General features: G+C 37.1%; 3 protein-coding genes across 8 annotated transcripts; 1 reads left to right on the forward strand and 2 right to left on the reverse strand.

Annotated features, from left to right (window-relative positions):
* Positions 1–767: 767 nt before the first annotated feature.
* LOC122317342 (protein odr-4 homolog) lies at positions 768–6932 on the reverse strand. 6 transcript variants are annotated; one of them, XM_043134363.1, is made up of 12 exons: positions 6793–6932; positions 6175–6386; positions 5818–6033; positions 5573–5668; positions 4596–4693; positions 4361–4489; positions 3563–3683; positions 3064–3148; positions 2823–2932; positions 2428–2579; positions 1709–1805; positions 768–1319 (listed from the first exon to the last, which is right to left on the reverse strand). In XM_043134363.1, the coding sequence occupies exons 2-12, from the start codon at positions 6373–6375 to the stop codon at positions 1032–1034; spliced, it is 1593 nt and encodes a 530-aa protein (XP_042990297.1). In that variant the 5' UTR covers positions 6376–6386; positions 6793–6932; the 3' UTR covers positions 768–1031. The 6 variants fall into 6 exon arrangements, with proteins under 6 accessions (XP_042990297.1, XP_042990298.1, XP_042990296.1 ...); XM_043134364.1 differs by lacking the exon at positions 6793–6932 and having other exon boundaries at positions 4596–4684; positions 6175–6469; XM_043134362.1 differs by lacking the exon at positions 6793–6932 and having other exon boundaries at positions 6175–6468.
* A 52-nt stretch (positions 6933–6984) lies between these two features.
* LOC122317343 lies at positions 6985–8648 on the forward strand. The gene has a single exon (XM_043134369.1). The coding sequence runs from the start codon at positions 6985–6987 to the stop codon at positions 8389–8391; it is 1407 nt and encodes a 468-aa protein (XP_042990303.1). The 3' UTR covers positions 8392–8648.
* Positions 8649–8873: 225 nt separating this feature from the next.
* Positions 8874–13128, reverse strand: LOC122317341 (glycine-rich domain-containing protein 2-like). The gene is made up of 9 exons (XM_043134361.1): positions 13074–13128; positions 12711–12882; positions 12488–12605; positions 12150–12404; positions 11362–11817; positions 10708–11246; positions 10040–10235; positions 9706–9861; positions 8874–9622 (listed from the first exon to the last, which is right to left on the reverse strand). The coding sequence occupies exons 1-9, from the start codon at positions 13111–13113 to the stop codon at positions 9029–9031; spliced, it is 2526 nt and encodes an 841-aa protein (XP_042990295.1). The 5' UTR covers positions 13114–13128; the 3' UTR covers positions 8874–9028.
* Between the last annotated feature and the right edge of the window lie 3117 nt (positions 13129–16245).

The raw sequence follows: 16245 nt of genomic DNA on the forward strand, positions 1-16245 counted from the left end.
AATAGTAATGATATGATGTATAAATAGGAATAAAATGTTTTGAGTTAAAAATGTTTTATTGGATTTTGAAAATTTTGAATAAAAATATTTTAAAGTTAAAAAATTTTTTGAATATAATTTTTTAATATTTTATTGTTTTGAAATTTGTATATTTTTAGTGTTTTGATTGGGAGTTTAACATTTGAAATTGAAAATTGTTTTGTATTTGAGTGTTGTTTAGATGTTAAAGATGAAATGAAAAGTCTTATCTCATTTTAACATTCAAATGAGGTCTTAGACCTTGTTTTGATATATGAAGCATCTACACTCATTTTATCTCATCTTATATAATAATTATAATTTTTTTAAATTTTTAAATAAAATATAATAAACAATTCAACTTTTTAAATTTAAGTATAAAAATAATATTAAAAAGTAATATTATAATAATATTTTATTCATTTTAACTTCTATCTTATCTCGATTTACTATTCACACCATCCCCCGTCTCAACCCTTAGGGTGTTTGAAGGCTAAGTTGCGAAACCACGCAAAGCGGGTAAAATTCAAGACTGGATGTTCTTCGGTCCAAGGGTCCCCGCAAGCTAAGGGGCTTTAGGCTTCGGGAAAGGCCCTTTATCGAAGCCCATAGAGCCCATGTCGCTAAAAGTATCGATAAGACAAAACTAAACAAGATCGAAAAAGAAATACCCATAATCTGTGCTTAACATCAACTTTGACGATCTGTGATGTTCGTTTGGCAGAAATTGTTTATGAGAGGCGAGCATCTAAACTCAAATTTTCCTTAATGCAGTGAGCAAAATATGTAATTCAACAAAGACGGAATGGGGACAAATAATTAATCATTAATCAATGAATAAACGTTTTCCACACTTTTTTTTTTTTTTCCACACCTTTCCCACGCGTTTTTTTGTTTTTTGGTTTCTGAGCAAACCTTTCCCACACTGCTTGTGAACAAATAAATTTACCTTAGCGATTGATTTTCAGCCAATGAAAACCAACTTATTTGACAGTTTAACTGAGGATTGACTGTTATCCAGATCCCCTAAGCGCATAAATCACATACCCCAGTAACATAGAAAGTAGAATGAAGAGAACAGCACCCATGATGCTGACACTATCCGACTTAGTAGGTTCTGTTCTACTTCCCTCCTCCATGTCATCTCCAAAAGGAAAGCTAGATGCTGAATAAAACGGAGCTGCCACATCCCAGAAGGACTTAGTGACCAGAGATGGGGCTTCTATTTCAGGTTTTAATATCGTTGAAGCATCAGTTGGACCTTCCATGGACATCAACTCAACACAATGATCTTTTAGAACCTACGTGAAAAGAGAAAGGAGTAAGAATAAATAAACTTTGGGGGCAGGGAGGACCGAATTATGAGAGCAACATATAATACGTGTCTCCTCAGAAAGAGCAGTCTATTTTGCAAGAAGGTACAATTTTCAAGGCCGTTAGAACATGAAAAAAACATTTCTCTGGTTCAATGTAAAAAGTTTTATCGCAGATGTGCATGATTAGGAGGTGATCTATACTAGAGTCATTTACTAAAAATCAAGGTGACTTGTGGAAACAGATCCAAGGAAGAATTTCATTATTTAGCCTTAGAAAGGTTCCCACCCCCTTCCCAACAAAAAAATATTATTTTCTTTCCATTGAAAGAAAGCACGTAACCAGATATTCTAGTCATTGAGTCAGATGTGCGCACCTCAAGAGTCTCAGATGGCTGTAGGTAGTCACATATGTAGGTGCCTGCCAACCAAGGAACAAATACTCTTCGAGGAAATGAAAGACTGCATTCTTTTCTGCTCTTGACCATATCATAAAAGATATGGTAGGTGGACAGATCATGTTCCAGAAAACATGGAAATAAGTATAGCTGAAGAATGACGCCTCAAATACAATGATAAACTTCAAGCTTGTGCTTCACAAAAGATAGATTAGCCTGCTAAAAGCCAACTAATAGTGGAGGGAAATAAGAAGTTTCAATTAATCATAACTACCTTTATAACTTACCAACTATATTTGAGTTATTCCTTTTCCTGATGTGGGACTATGGTGTTTAAAAATTTCCCCTTTAATTCCTCTCGTCCTCAATAGGACTATGCCATGCAATGCTCCAACATCACATGACTGGCCTTGCTAGGTGGATCAACTACCATATGTGTCAACCCATAGAAAGGATTAGCCACATCTGCACTATAACCGTAAAAAGACTAATCAATTTGAAGTTTTCCTAGAATCAATTATGAAGCTCAGTTTCACCTATAACTTGTTCACTTTAGGGAGTTATTAGTTTTCCTACCGAGGTACTAGGGTGTTGCATTGAGCAACACAACTCACAAAAATTGATGAAACTGAGAGTACACAAGCATTGATTCACCAACGATGAAGAAACAAATAAACACAAATATACAACTAACAAACCTTAAGAAGTGCAGGACAAGCTGCGAAACAGGTTTATTAGTTGATATCCCATCACTTGCTTCTGGGCTAGCATCATCTTTTGGTCCCACATCTCCATATGCCTCATCACAGATGATATCTAATCTACTTTGCAGACTCATGATGATATCCATCTACATACAAAAACGCAACCAAAGATCGCACAGGACAGTGAGGAACAACTATAAGTTACTCATGAGAGCAAGACTAGCACAGACTCCAGCAGGAATATACAGAAGGAAAAAGAATAACAATACAAAACAAAAGCTCAAGCATTGACATTTCATTGGCACTACAAAATCACCTAGCCTGATGAATAAAAATACAGAATATCACTGTAAAATAAGATAGAGAGCCCGAACTTGATTATTGAATACCTTTATGTCAGACACAGCTTGTGAAATTGGTTCTTTTGAGTTCAAGTATGCAAAAGAACACACTGATCCATTGAAGACAAGAACACCGAGGGCATCTTTTCTGCTGCACGCTTTACAACATGTAAACAAATAATTAAATATAAGATTTATAATGCAGAACAATGGAAATATCTAAAAAAAATAACCTGGTCAATAGTAGAAAAAGAGAAAGAAAAGAAAAGAAAAGGAAGTGCCGACACACCTTCTGCATTTGAGTCTTTCATGAATGGTAGAAGCAATTCAACTTCATGCACACCATCCAACGTGCAAGGTTCGTCACCAACCACCTAGAATTGTATGGAAGACCCACATACAAAAAATAAAATAAAAATAAAAAACCGATATCGCTGGAATCCACTAACAAAATGAGTTCCTCAGAAAACTTTGGGAAACTATAGAAAAGTAAAAAAGAGCCTTTTTTTTTTTTTTGAAATATTTACCACCATAAGATCTAATAAATCTTTCTATTTTATATACTGGACACTTGTTGACAATTATTTTTAACAAATGAAGCCAAAGCCATGGTTTTATGCAACTGACAACTTTGATGAGGGCACCATTCATCTATATGAGATATAATGGCAATCCATTGTATTGCACAGATGTCAATATACTGTGTGCGTGTGTATAGATACAGGCAAACAGACAGAGATATATAGATAGACGGATAAACAGATATGGTATATCATAGTCTCTCTTACCAAATTACCATCAATGATCGCCTTTGCATCTTTCAGCTCTTTAGCATGATGAGAAATTCCTTGTCGAAGAACATCCCTCAATGTTTGCACATTTGATGCACTTTCATGACATATGGGCAAGCTGGGAAAAGAAAGCCTCACTTATTAGAGATGACGTGATAAAATATTTGGTTCCTGCCATGACTCGCATAAAAAAACCGTCCTTTTTTTTTCGTAATAATTTCACTACAAAGCACCAAAAATAATGTTGAAAAATTATAAGTGGACTATGGTATGACAGTATGATTGCCTGGTATTTTAGACCAAGAGGTGCACAGAGATGCTTATATGATCAGTCTAGCAGTCAGCTTAGCTTACATGCAGAAAGAAATTGGTCAGACATGACTCGTATATAGCCAACTTGATGACACCTTTTTGAAGGTTCAAGAAGAAGATAAAATGTTCAAGATGGATTATAATCAAACTTTTTTTTTTTTTTTTATAAGTAATATAATCAAACCTTGATTAGATATTGGCTTAGTTTTGGGGTGATTTATCTGTTCACAACTGACTTCAATATTAACAATATTTGTTTCCTCATCATTATCCCTGACATAGCACATCATCTCATTTTTGTATACAATGGTGTCTTTACACTGTTTGGCATTATTGTAAACAGTATAACAATATATGAATATACAAACAGAAAACATCGATTTTCAAAGTTTTGGAAGACAATATGGGCAATCAAATACGAAAAATCATTAACCAAGCAGTTAGATGTGGAAGACCACTGACTATGCAAATGATACATGATACCTAAGGTTAAAATTATAGGTGCACTTGAAAGTCTGAAGAGAAGTTAGGACCCTTCCCATTTTGAAATCACAGGGTCGTAGGCTGCTTGATGTAATATTTGAAGTCCACGTGCAATTTCGACATGTCCATCTACACAGATAAACTCTTTAGTCAGCATGAAAACCACCTGAAAAACTAATTAAGATGGTACAATTAGGAAGAGGAAAAAAAATATTAAGTTAGATGAGTTATATACCTCATTGGACTGTAACAAATGTGAATGAGCAGTCTTTCCTCCCGATCAGTTTCCAGTACGGGTGTTGCTTCCGCAACTCCCTTTATGGTCTGCAAGAGCTGTTTCATTATAAGTTATTAAGCTAGGAAACATCACTACTGAGACGGGATACAAATACTATAAAATTTAAATGTGGTGATGAGACAATCCCTGCAATCTGATGGGAGCACACAGCCACAAATATTATAAACATCTAGTTAAAAGACAAATAACACGCATAAAAAAAAAGTTTATCACGTATCTAGTTCTACGAAAAAACAAGGCTCGCATATAATAAGGCCACATCATGACAACTTTCTTGTTTATATTATGATGACCCAATTCTCATCGTACACATTTACATAAATGCCATGCAACGATCATCTGTATAAAAGCATCGGCATTGGTTTATTTATATGTAAATGCAAAATCACATGTTTTGGAAATTGTTTTTGCCATTCAAGAAAGACTCCCACATTGGATTATGCATCTTTAAGCCAAAATAATTAATAAAATAATTTATTATTATTATTATTAATTTGTTTTCCTAATTTGTTTTTGTTTTTGTTTTTATATTTATTTTGCAATTTGCAGTGAAGGAGAGCTCTCAGGAAAAAATAATCCCGTTGGTGGAGAGAGAGAGAGGAAGGAGAGAGAAAAAATTTAATAAAATAGTATTTGTAAAGTGAACAATGCATTGGAAAGATGTATAGGCAAGATGTATTGGCACCGTTTATAACTATAAAAATATTTACATATGCATAATCCAATGTAATCAATTTAATGGTCTAGTTATGCGAATATGTGTTTGTATTTGCATATAGATAAACTAATACCAATGCTCACGGCGACATCTCTACCACAAGAAGCAGTCCAGCAGCTCCTCATATAGGAGTTCTTCTACATAACCATCTAGTTGAATGAGAAAAAAATAAAAATTGAAAGAGGGAAAGAAATACCTGATAAAGCATTATAGTTGAATTTTTAAAAGCATCACTGCTCACCCATATATAGATGCCAACCACCCCCACTCCACCCACTAGCATTCTAGCTACCTAAGAAACCGAAATAAGAGCCAAAAGCAAAGCTAAGAAAAATCGTATTCGATTAACAAAATAGTAAATATTAATAAATTCAAACAGAGCAATGTGGTTCAGATTTCTATATATCTATACAGTCTATACACGTTGCTCGAATGTTAAACCTGGCGAGCGTGTTCGGCGACCCAATCGTCATCGATAAACAGAGAGGAGACTTCGGCAGCCTGGGATCTGGATTTAGTTCCCTTTTCCTTGTCGTCCTTGACGGACTCGAGGAGTGAACACGCGGCCTCTCCCGCGTCGTTGGGTGGTGTTGGAACCAAATCGAAGACGAAACCCCGATCTAAAGGCGAGCTCAGCTTGCCTACTACGAGACCCAACTGCGATAAACAAAACACATACTCAAACTCATCCATTTCAAACGATCTGCTCCGTACAATATCCATCCATGCATGCATACAAATTGAGAGAGAGAGAGAGAGAGAGAGAGAGAGAGAGAGAGAGAGAGAGAGAGAGAATACCTGAACGGGGAGACCAGATTGGCTGAGACGATCCTCAATCAATTTGAGTTGGCTTTCTTCTCCAACCACCGCTTTCACCATTTTGACAGGCTGAATTTTTCTTCGTTTGCTTCTTAGACCGAAGCGAAACGCTGCGTGATAAATCTTCCTTTTTCTTTCTTTCCGTCCGTCTTTCGTTTTACAGGTTGGCCGGTTGGCCATGACTTATTTTGCTGAATTTTTAAGAAAAGATATACAGTGATGATTCGGTCAAAGGATATCGTAAAGACTATTTCAAGGGTTCTAATGTTCTATAATACACAATATTTATATATTTATAAGATTTCAATTTTAAAATATATATTTTAAATTAAATTATAAAAAAAATTAAAATAGAATTATTATAATAATTATATAATGAATTACATATATAACATTCATTTCTGTTAATTAAAATATAAAAAATTAAAAATGTTGAAAGTTTTGAAAAAATATTTGATTGCCAAACAGGCCTTAAAAAAATGAGATTTAAATACAAAGACACGTGGCTCGAATGTTATCTCTGGCGACGCAATCGTCATCGATAAACAGAGAGGAAAATTAATCACGACCCGAAAAGATGGGTCCCCTCCCCATTACCTCTATTCCAGCTCGTGAAAAAATTCTCCCCCAACTGCGCCGTTTTCCTTTTCCCTTGTCCTTTACTCCTATAGCCCCTAGACTATCCCAAAAATGGCTTCGGAGCCCCAACTACTTCAAACCCTAGGCTTAGTTTCCCTCTAAAACCCAGCCAAATCCTCTCCATTCCGTTCCCCGTTTCGAGCCAGGGAGATGGACAATTACTCCTACTCGTCTTACCCTGATTCGGGAAATTCCTCTCCTCGGTCCCGCGAAATCGAGTGCGAAACCCCGTCATGGGATGAGCCGTCAACGCCTGCTTCTGTGCACTACAAAGTGAAATTTATGTGCAGCTACGGCGGCAAAATCCAGCCCAGGCCCTACGACAACCAGCTCGCCTATGTTGGTGGCGAGACCAAGATCCTAGCCGTCGATCGTACCGTTAAATTCTCTACAATCAAATCCAAGCTCTCCTCCCTGATACCTGACGCCGATGCTGTTTGCTTCAAGTATCAGCTCCCTGGTGAAGATCTAGACGCTTTGATCTCAGTCACCAACGATGAGGATCTCGAGCACATGATGCTGGAATACGACCGCTTGTACCGGGCATCCGCTAAGCCCGCCAGGCTAAGGTTATTTCTCTTTAATGTAAACAATTCTGTTCTCACACCAGCTACGGATCCGACGAGCTTCGGCTCTGCGAACCTCCAGCAACAGCAGCAGACCAAATCGGAGCGGCAGTGGTTCGTTGACGCTTTGAATTCCGTGCAGATCGACGGTTCCTCACCCCCGGCGAATCCTGATTTTCTGTCTGGATTGGACAAGGGGTTGCTCCCTGCGACGAAGTTGCAGGATTCGGCTCCTGTGCCGACGGTTCCTGACGCGCTGACGAAGGATGTATCGGCCGGATCGGACTGTGGATCGGAGGACCGACATCAGATTGGAGAACCGGCGGTGTCTCCGACGGCGATCCAAAGGCAATTCCAAGACCTGCAGAGGTTGCATATTGCTGCCAACTACGAGCAAAACATATTTCAAATTAAAAGCGACGAGGGAAACCCTAGGGCCTACGCTACAGAGTACTACCCACAGAAAGCCCCGGAAAAAATGGTACCCGCAGCGACGGCGCTTCCGGTTCCCGTACAAGTCCCGATTTCGGCTACATACATGCCGGAAAGGCACATGACCACCGGAGGCTATCATCCTGTAGTAGCCTCTGGGGCGGACCATCATCAGCCAGTATATCTGATTCCCACGCCAACCGGAGTATACCAGGCCGTACGACCGGTTGGTCACGCATACTACGGGGTTCAGAGAGTAGTATCGGAGGCGTACCGGGAACAACCAGTATACAATGCGGCAACTCAACAGCAGCCGATGACGGTTGGGGGGGCTTATGGTGCGGAAGGAAGTATTCAAGTGGTGCAGCAACAGCAGCAGCAAGCGGAGACTGGGTACGCGCAAGTAGGGTTTGATAGTGCGGGAAGGCAGGTGTACTACACAACGCAGGGAGGAGTGCTACCAAGCTATCAGACTGTGGTGGTGGATGCAAGACAAGGTGGCGGTGGTGCCGTTTTGAATCAAGAGGGTAAGGTTGTTGCCAAGACCTCTGCCGCGTGAATTCTTCAAGTTGGTTCCCAAATATTACCTATATCTACTATTATTTTCTATTTCATTACGACATTGCCGCAGAGTAAATAAAACGGCGAAGGGAACTTTATAGGTTGTGTGTGGAATGTTTTTTAATTTGGTTTTGGGAAGGCCATTTTGGTGGTGTAACTGTGTTGGTTTGTGTGATGCTATCTGTGTTTTTTTATTAATTGTAAATGAAAGACATTGATTGTTTAAAAGAGCGAAGATTGTGTTGGTTTCATCAATGCCAGTTTTCTATGCCTCCCAATCAATTCACCTGCTTACTGATTATTATAAATAATTATTGAAAATCTGAAACTAAAATGGAACAGAGAAGAAGCCTCTACTTTTCCCGGCTGAACCCTTTTCTCTCTCTCTCCCCCGGATTAAGTTGCAATGGACACTTATTCAAATGGGTTCCGATAATTATTGTATGATCAAAGCATAAAAGGAGAGACGCAAGCAGCATGTTCACTTGAATCACTTCTAATTTTATTGACTGAAATGGTTCATTTATCATAATCTGGGGGGCCATGTATAATCTACACGGCTACGTAAGTTGTTATTTAGGTAGAATTGGCATAATTCAGAACTTAATGTGGCATAATCTTAAGCTGCAGGCATCTCATTTCCCACAACCACCACCACCTCCGCAACCTCCTCTACAACTGCCACCGCCACCGCCACCTCTACAACCTCCACACCCACCACTACAGCCCCCTCCGGCACCACAAACACCACTTTTCACCAAATCTTTGTGGTCGTAACCATCATCACACGTTCCATATGGGATGCCTTTCATCGAAGCTTCATTCTTGCCACCATAGCGCTCTCTACAGCCTGTGCCATCCTCTGCACCACCATCAGCACACCCTCTACAAGGTCTACAATCAGCAAATTTCTCACGTGCTACACTCTTGCGTGGAGCTTTTCTCTTGTACCCATGTTTTCTACTGCATGTACAGTTCTCTTTTAGGATCACTTTACGACCGTTCTCAACTGCCTCATCAGCACCCATTGCTTTCTCTAAGGCAATGAAGGAGTTGGTTTTTCTGGTCTCTTTGTTGCACCTCTCGGCATCTTCCGTCAAAACATTAACCATTTCTCTTTGATCCTGTATGTTGTCTGTGCTGATACCACTATAGCCCTCCTTCCTCAAAATATCTGAGATAATGAAAGCTGATAAGATCCCGGGCAATACTAGCCACTCTTCCTTGATCTGTTCATCAAATATTGTAATTATGCGACTCGTTGTCATACTTATCATTCTGAGAGTCTCTGTATTTCATTAAAGAAATGTACCTCTAGAAGGCCAGATTTTAAATTGAATAACGCCACGGCTTTTCCGTAAGGATTTTCTGCCGAGAACTCGACAGCTGTCATGAAGTTCTGTTCGTCTTTTAGCTTCTCACAGCAGTCGGATTCGTACTCCAGTTTTCTACCAGGAACAATAATTACCTACAGGAAGATCGGGAAGTTTGGGTAAGCTGCAAGCTGAATATTATGGCCCTGATTAGAGGGAATTAAGTCTTGTTCCATTTCAGTTTGAACTTTCAAGAAGGATCATCTGCTGCTGCAATTGATCGGCATAAGGTCCAACCATCTAAATCTAGCGAGGCATGGTAATGATACTCACCTTCTGAATACCTGTGAGCTCAAAAATATGGCCATCTTCATTCAATTCCTTTTGAAGCTGAAGCAACCAGTTAGCGTTAATTAAAGACCACATTTTCCCATCAAATTCTGCAAGCACATGGGTTTCTCCGGATGCAGCCATGCCAGTCACTTCTTTATTGGAAAGAGAACTGCTTGCATCTTTTATTGTTGATTCGCTGTCATGTGCAATAGAGGAGGATAAAATTAGCGTTGGAAGTGCCGAAAATGAGGTGTATAGGCATTAGAATAGAGTACTTATTCAACTTTTTTAAGTAAGTTCAAACAATATTATTCGCTTCTTTTATCCGAAAAAAAGAGTGGCTAACATCTTTGGTACCCATCCCAGGCACTTAATGATGTCTCGCTCGATTCATGCTTCTGTGCATGCATGAGCACAAACTAGCAGAGATAGCATGATTTGGTGATCATGGTCGATGCCTAAAAATTCTAGATCGGAAAAACAAAGGATATCAAGATGGTCGTGTTCTATGTCTTAAAATCGTGACTCAAGGATAAAACTGATTGTCTTGGAAACTCTGATACGTGATTTTGTAGCAAACTGTAGTGAAATACCTCTCTATGCTTAACGGCAAGGATATTTAGAAAGGTCATTGCAAATTGAAAATTGTATGCTTTAGTTTCACGCACCTCATGAGGAGGCTGATGATCTCATTATCAGCCTCATCCAGAATAAATGTCTTGCTATCAAGATGCAAAGACCTTCCAGGAAGTGGAATGAAACATGGACTTTTTGAGAATGAACCTGTTCGAACCATTTGCACCACATATGGTGCTGGGGTGGGAGCAGTCAAGGAGAGAGCGATCAGTAAACTAATTGGCTTCGAAACCGTGACTCCAGGATTTGGCCTCAGGTCAAACCATCTCTCTATGGGCAGTTTAGAGATTGGATGAATAAGGTGCTCTAGAGGGATTGAAGTAGTTCCCAATACTTTAACTGCCCTCTCTGTGGGCAAGTTGAGGGATGACGAGGTCATAAGTTCGAAGAAAAGCTCTCCAGTAGGTTCACACTGGAAAACAATGACTTGTTTCTTTCCAGACTCGGAGTACATGCTTGTTCGTTTCCTGGTGTTGAAGACTAGATCTGGCTGTTCCTTTCCAAAGGAGACGAAAAGATTGCCCTTGAACCCAACTTGTAAGTATTTGATCCCCACAATCTCCAGCATAACCTGAATTAGAATTAGGAAAACGTGTAAATAAAGTAATAGTAGGCTAATACAAGAAGCTGTTGCCATAATTCTGTCTTTGTCGTGAGAATTGGTGGAAGATGATACTGGAAGCTACCTCTACCAGTGTCTTCTTGGGAAGCTGAATCACATTCTGATACTCATTGGATGGAGTTAATTTCATGCTCATAGTATTCACTTTGTGCAGATTAATAGCAAGAGGAGATGGAGCGCGCCCTCTATACATTGCTCCTGCCCTCCAGTACCTTGAACCAAACGCCTCTTCCCACTGCTTGGTGGTTCTAGAAAACCCAACATCCAGCTTTTTACCCTTGGTTCTGTCAGAATCTGTGTCATCATGCTCTAATACCTTGTCCACTATTGCCACCAAATCTTCACAGTAAGAATCAGGATGCAGTTGGTGTGAGTGCCATATGAGGTCAATGTCATAAGTTGGGACACAGAAGCGATTAATTGACCTCTCTTTGTTTCTCTTTATCAGATGCAGAAACCCCTTATATCTGGCCACCGCTCCCTCGAGAAAGTGATCATCATTCATGGCAGGACCGGATACCTGCAACATACATATGTTGGCAACAAAATAGGATGCCAACCTTCACTGGTCTATTATGGAATGGGAAAGCTGGAGAGAAATACACAATCTTGAAGTTTCAATATACAGTTCACCTTTCTTGATAGATTCAAAAGACTAGAAATCACATGTATGATATGTTTTCGAATGTTATGCCATGAATTGTAGCACACCAGCTATTTTTGGCAGTAGTTAATCAATCATCTTAAATAATTTCAGAACTTGAACCATTTTGAAATGAACATAAATGATAATAATCCAGTACAGATTTTTTAAACGAATTTCCTTTGACAACCTAAGATTTTCTTCATTACCTGGTAGAAGAAAGGACATTGTCTTTTGACAGCTGAATGTAAATCGTAGTCGGTGCTTTCTGAAGCACCCATAACAATTGCACCAAAATTCTCTGTTAACTGGCTACTTGGATCGAGTTCGTATGGTTCTATTGGATACATGATGTTCCAAATTTCTTCAGTTTGCTTTTTGCAAGTTCCCTGGACAGAGGATGCGACGTTCCAGTTGTCAAGAACTCTCCCATAAAGTTCTTCGCAGTCGTCCTTGTAGCGCACCTGAAAAACCAATAAACAGCTTAATTCAATACCAACCAACAGACACTTTCAAAGCAAGTTATGAGTTTCATACAGATGACTACCGGGTTTAGCCTATGACAATGCCATATCCACTCACAATCAAGTGGCACGACCAAAGGGCCTTCTGTAACATTGAATTTGGTATGTTTCGCAAGTAAGGGAAGCCAACACTGCTTATACCTGGCAATGAAAGCATTATTAATGGAAGACACTAAAAATTCATAAATTTCAACGCCATTTTCAACCGACCAAAACGACTAACGAACACCTTGTTAGAGTGCTCACCTCAAAACGGCTCGGTCTAAAACTGGACCATCATAGAGGTTGCGGTTCTTGTCGACCTCTGCAAGAAACTTCAGCTGTTGCTTTGCTGCAGCCACGAGGTCTTCGCTAATGACAATCTTCTGCGCCTCGGCCCACTCCAATTCTTGCTCCATCTCCATTCTCGCTTCAAAAGCTTCCTCACAAAACAATAACAAAAATTCCTTTTGAATCCGATTTTGTAACCGCCCGAACTTAAGAATTCAATGCGGATGTAAATCACGATATATTTTGCTCGTAAAAAAAGTCAAAGGGTCGAAAATGTTGAAGGGAGTGTGTGTTGGTGTGACATTTAAGTTGAAAACTCAAGCGGAGGAAAATGCTAACAACAAAGTAGATTTGGGTTTTGCGGATCAAATGCTGCCATCGTGTCTCTCTCTCTCTCTCTTTTCCTAGGCCAATGTCTAATTTGTTTCCAAGGCCGGTTGGTATTTATAGTTCTAGATATAGAGCCCAAAAGTTCCAACAAGGAGACCAAAACAACCCTCCCTTCAGCGTGACAAGAGCATCCCTTGAAACTGGGCAACTTTTGTTTCAACGTATTCATGAATTGTGTATTTATTTGTCATGTCTTTGACACTTTCCAACAAGTCGACGGGTTTAGTGCGAGCCCGTGGCTCGCAAATAAGAAGTTGTTCCGTGCAGGCATTGTTGGTTGCCAAGGTTTGAGAATGGCATGAATCCCAACCGTATGATATGATGTTGGTGTTGTCTTTAATGAATTGTGTATGCGAGTCTCCGAGCTAGAAATTTAGGGTCCTTTCGCATTGCACACCAAGTGCAAATTGATAGCAAGGTGTAAACAACACTGAGCACATACAAATAAGTCAAATTGTTGTATTTGAACTACATATCTTATTCATGCGTCACTTCAGTTAGGACATTCGAGTCTCCATTAATAGCATGATGGGTATACTCATCAATTGATGAATAAAAGACTTAAGTGGTATAATACAGCGAATTTGAATGCATATGATATGGCTAACAAAGATTATGAGCAATGTCACTCCCGATCTAAGTAGCTTATTATGTTAAATACTTTAAAATACATCGTTGTAACTGAAGATGATAAAATGCAAAAGATGAATAATAGTATTTTTCAAATATTATCACCAACTCAACTTCGAAAAAGATTGAAAAATAGTTAAATTCCATCGATTAGAAAATCAATATGCTTACTTAGTGGCGGAAATAGTAGTAATCAATTTAGTTTTTGGTCGTATACCCTTAAATAATCTTCTTATATGCATTTTATATATTAATAGTGGTAAGGATCCACCTTGAGATGTTATGTATTTTTTATAATTATATTCAATATTAAGCATGCTTGATTAGGAAAAAAAAAACTGAATATTCTTTACACATAGAATCTTATTTCCCAACCCCAAGAAAATGTCTATTAGAATCAAAAGATTATTAATTTTTGAGAGATACTATTCATTATCCTTCACCACACACTTTACATATTTTAATATTATTTTTTACTTTTTTATTTTATTCTTGTTAAACTAATTGAATTGTTCTACTTATCATTCATATAATACATATTTGTTATAGAAAAAACAAAAAATAAAAATAAAATAGGTTTGCTGTGCGGAGATAATAAGTAAAATTATCCACCGAATATTATTAAAAAATGACATATTTTACTACAACTGTAATTGCGCTTTTAAATTTAATCAAACGTAATGGCCAAAATTAGAAGTTGATATTATTAGTTATTTTTTATATAGAAAAATGATAAGTTTACTACCATCTTATTACTATTTTACAACTATTTTTTTTATATAATGGTTAAAAAAGTGACTATTAATGAAATTATATATTTTTTAAAAAAAATTTTAATAATTAAAGATGTTAAAAAAATAATTAAAAAAATAATAAAAAGATTTCAAATACACTAAAATAATAAATGAGTGGTAAGAGAGTAGTAACTCTATCACCATCTTTTCATATATTATACCATTTGGTAGGTTTGAAGATAAAATGTAGTCATCTTTATTTTATTTTATTTTTTAATATACAAGTCATCTTAAAGTTGAAAAGGAAGCCAAACGTAATTTTCATTCCTTGCACGTTTCGTTTCTGCTTCACAACTTATCTCCCTTCCTCGAAGTACAGTTCCGGAGTCCGGATACATGTTGAAATTAAACAGTCACGAGTGACGCGAAGAAGGACAAGAGCCATCGGCATCCCTCATTTCAAGTGTGCAATATCATATCTTAGTTGACGCATTCATTAACTTATATTATACACTACTAACAATAATCATTGTATTAACAACATTTCCAGCTCATCCATCAGTGTGTCTTCTCCGGCCCCCCAAAGAAGGAAAGAAAGATTAATAAATAAAGAAATAAATTATTAAAAAAAAAGGGAACAAAAGATAGTGGAAATACCGAAACGGGTCAGCTTCAGTTTTCGTTTTGAAAGAGTGGTTGTAATAGATAGGGCTGCATTTTTCTTGCCTAAGATAATTACAAATGTCCCCACTGTCTTTTGAAAATTGAAACACGGAACCTGATTTTCTGAGTAAATGTCAATAATGAGCCACCGATGCGCCTCTGATTTCATCTTTGCCACCTAATTTAATTGGATTGCTCCAATACAAATTCCAATTTGCCTCCACTGCCTATTTATGGAATCATATCAATATCTTCGATTTTATTATTTTTTGAAGATTTGAGCTAAACAGTGTTTAGTATATCAATATTTTAATAAATGGATAAACAATTTTTTTATATATATTAATTGAATAAAATTTCCTAATATGTAATTTGAAAAATAGTTTGTAAGTTTTAAGGTAACAAGTCCGACTTACTTTCTTTAAAAAAAAAAAAATAGACAAATTTAAAATTTATGTAAAAAATTAAAAATTGAATAAAATATTATTAAAATATTATTTTTTAATATTATTATTATGAGATTTGAAAATTTTTAATTATTTATTATATTTTATATAAAAATTTAAAAAAATTACAATAATAAAATGAGGTGAGAATATTTTATTTTTAAAATTGTATCTAGATTCTAACATTGCTTTCGTAATTATGCTCACCCGACCTTTTCCTCCCGCGATAATTTACTTTGAAGTTTGAAGTCGCGGAGATACTTATCCTATCTTTGATGCATATGTTAATTCTACTTATAATAATATTTTAATACTCCTAAGAATATTGCTTTGTAAAATTAATCATACAAAATTTACTGTAAAATTCTTTCCGTAGAAGTCTTAAAACTTCATTTTATATTGTATTACATCTGACTGTACGGAAATTATAATTTTGTGATGAAGTAGGGTAAATTTGGGAGCTAGGAAGAGATTCCATCTTATATTATTATTATAATTTTTTATAAAATATAATAAATAATTTAATTTTTTTAAAATTTTAAAATAATAATAATATTAAAAACTAATATTTATTTAATTTTTAACTTTTATTTAAAATAAAAAATTCTAAACTCACCGTCCAAACCTATCTTTACTATTTCCACCCAA

The sequence above is a fragment of the Carya illinoinensis genome, chromosome 7, assembly GCF_018687715.1.
Source record: "Carya illinoinensis cultivar Pawnee chromosome 7, C.illinoinensisPawnee_v1, whole genome shotgun sequence".
Lineage (NCBI taxonomy): Eukaryota > Viridiplantae > Streptophyta > Magnoliopsida > Fagales > Juglandaceae > Carya > Carya illinoinensis.

Bases quoted from the DNA above. Each gene is read 5' to 3' on its own strand.
- LOC122317342 (XM_043134363.1), bottom strand. From the start codon at position 6,375: ATGGCCAACCGGCCAACCTGTAAAACGAAAGACGGACGGAAAGAAAGA. The intron at 3,684-4,360 runs GTATCATGTATC...TTCTTTTCCCAG, and splicing joins ACCTATAATTTTAACCTTAG to CTTGCCCATATGTCATGAAA. The intron at 1,806-2,427 runs GTTTGTTAGTTG...GGTCAAGAGCAG, and splicing joins CTTGTCCTGCACTTCTTAAG to AAAAGAATGCAGTCTTTCAT.
- LOC122317341 (XM_043134361.1), bottom strand. From the start codon at position 13,113: ATGGCAGCATTTGATCCGCAAAACCCAAATCTACTTTGTT. The intron at 12,883-13,073 runs GTTAGCATTTTC...TTTGTGAGGAAG, and splicing joins AAACCCAAATCTACTTTGTT to CTTTTGAAGCGAGAATGGAG. The intron at 9,862-10,039 runs GTGAGTATCATT...ATCTTCCTGTAG, and splicing joins AGCTCACAGGTATTCAGAAG to GTAATTATTGTTCCTGGTAG.
- LOC122317343 (XM_043134369.1), top strand. From the start codon at position 6,985: ATGGACAATTACTCCTACTCGTCTTACCCTGATTCGGGAAATTCCTCT.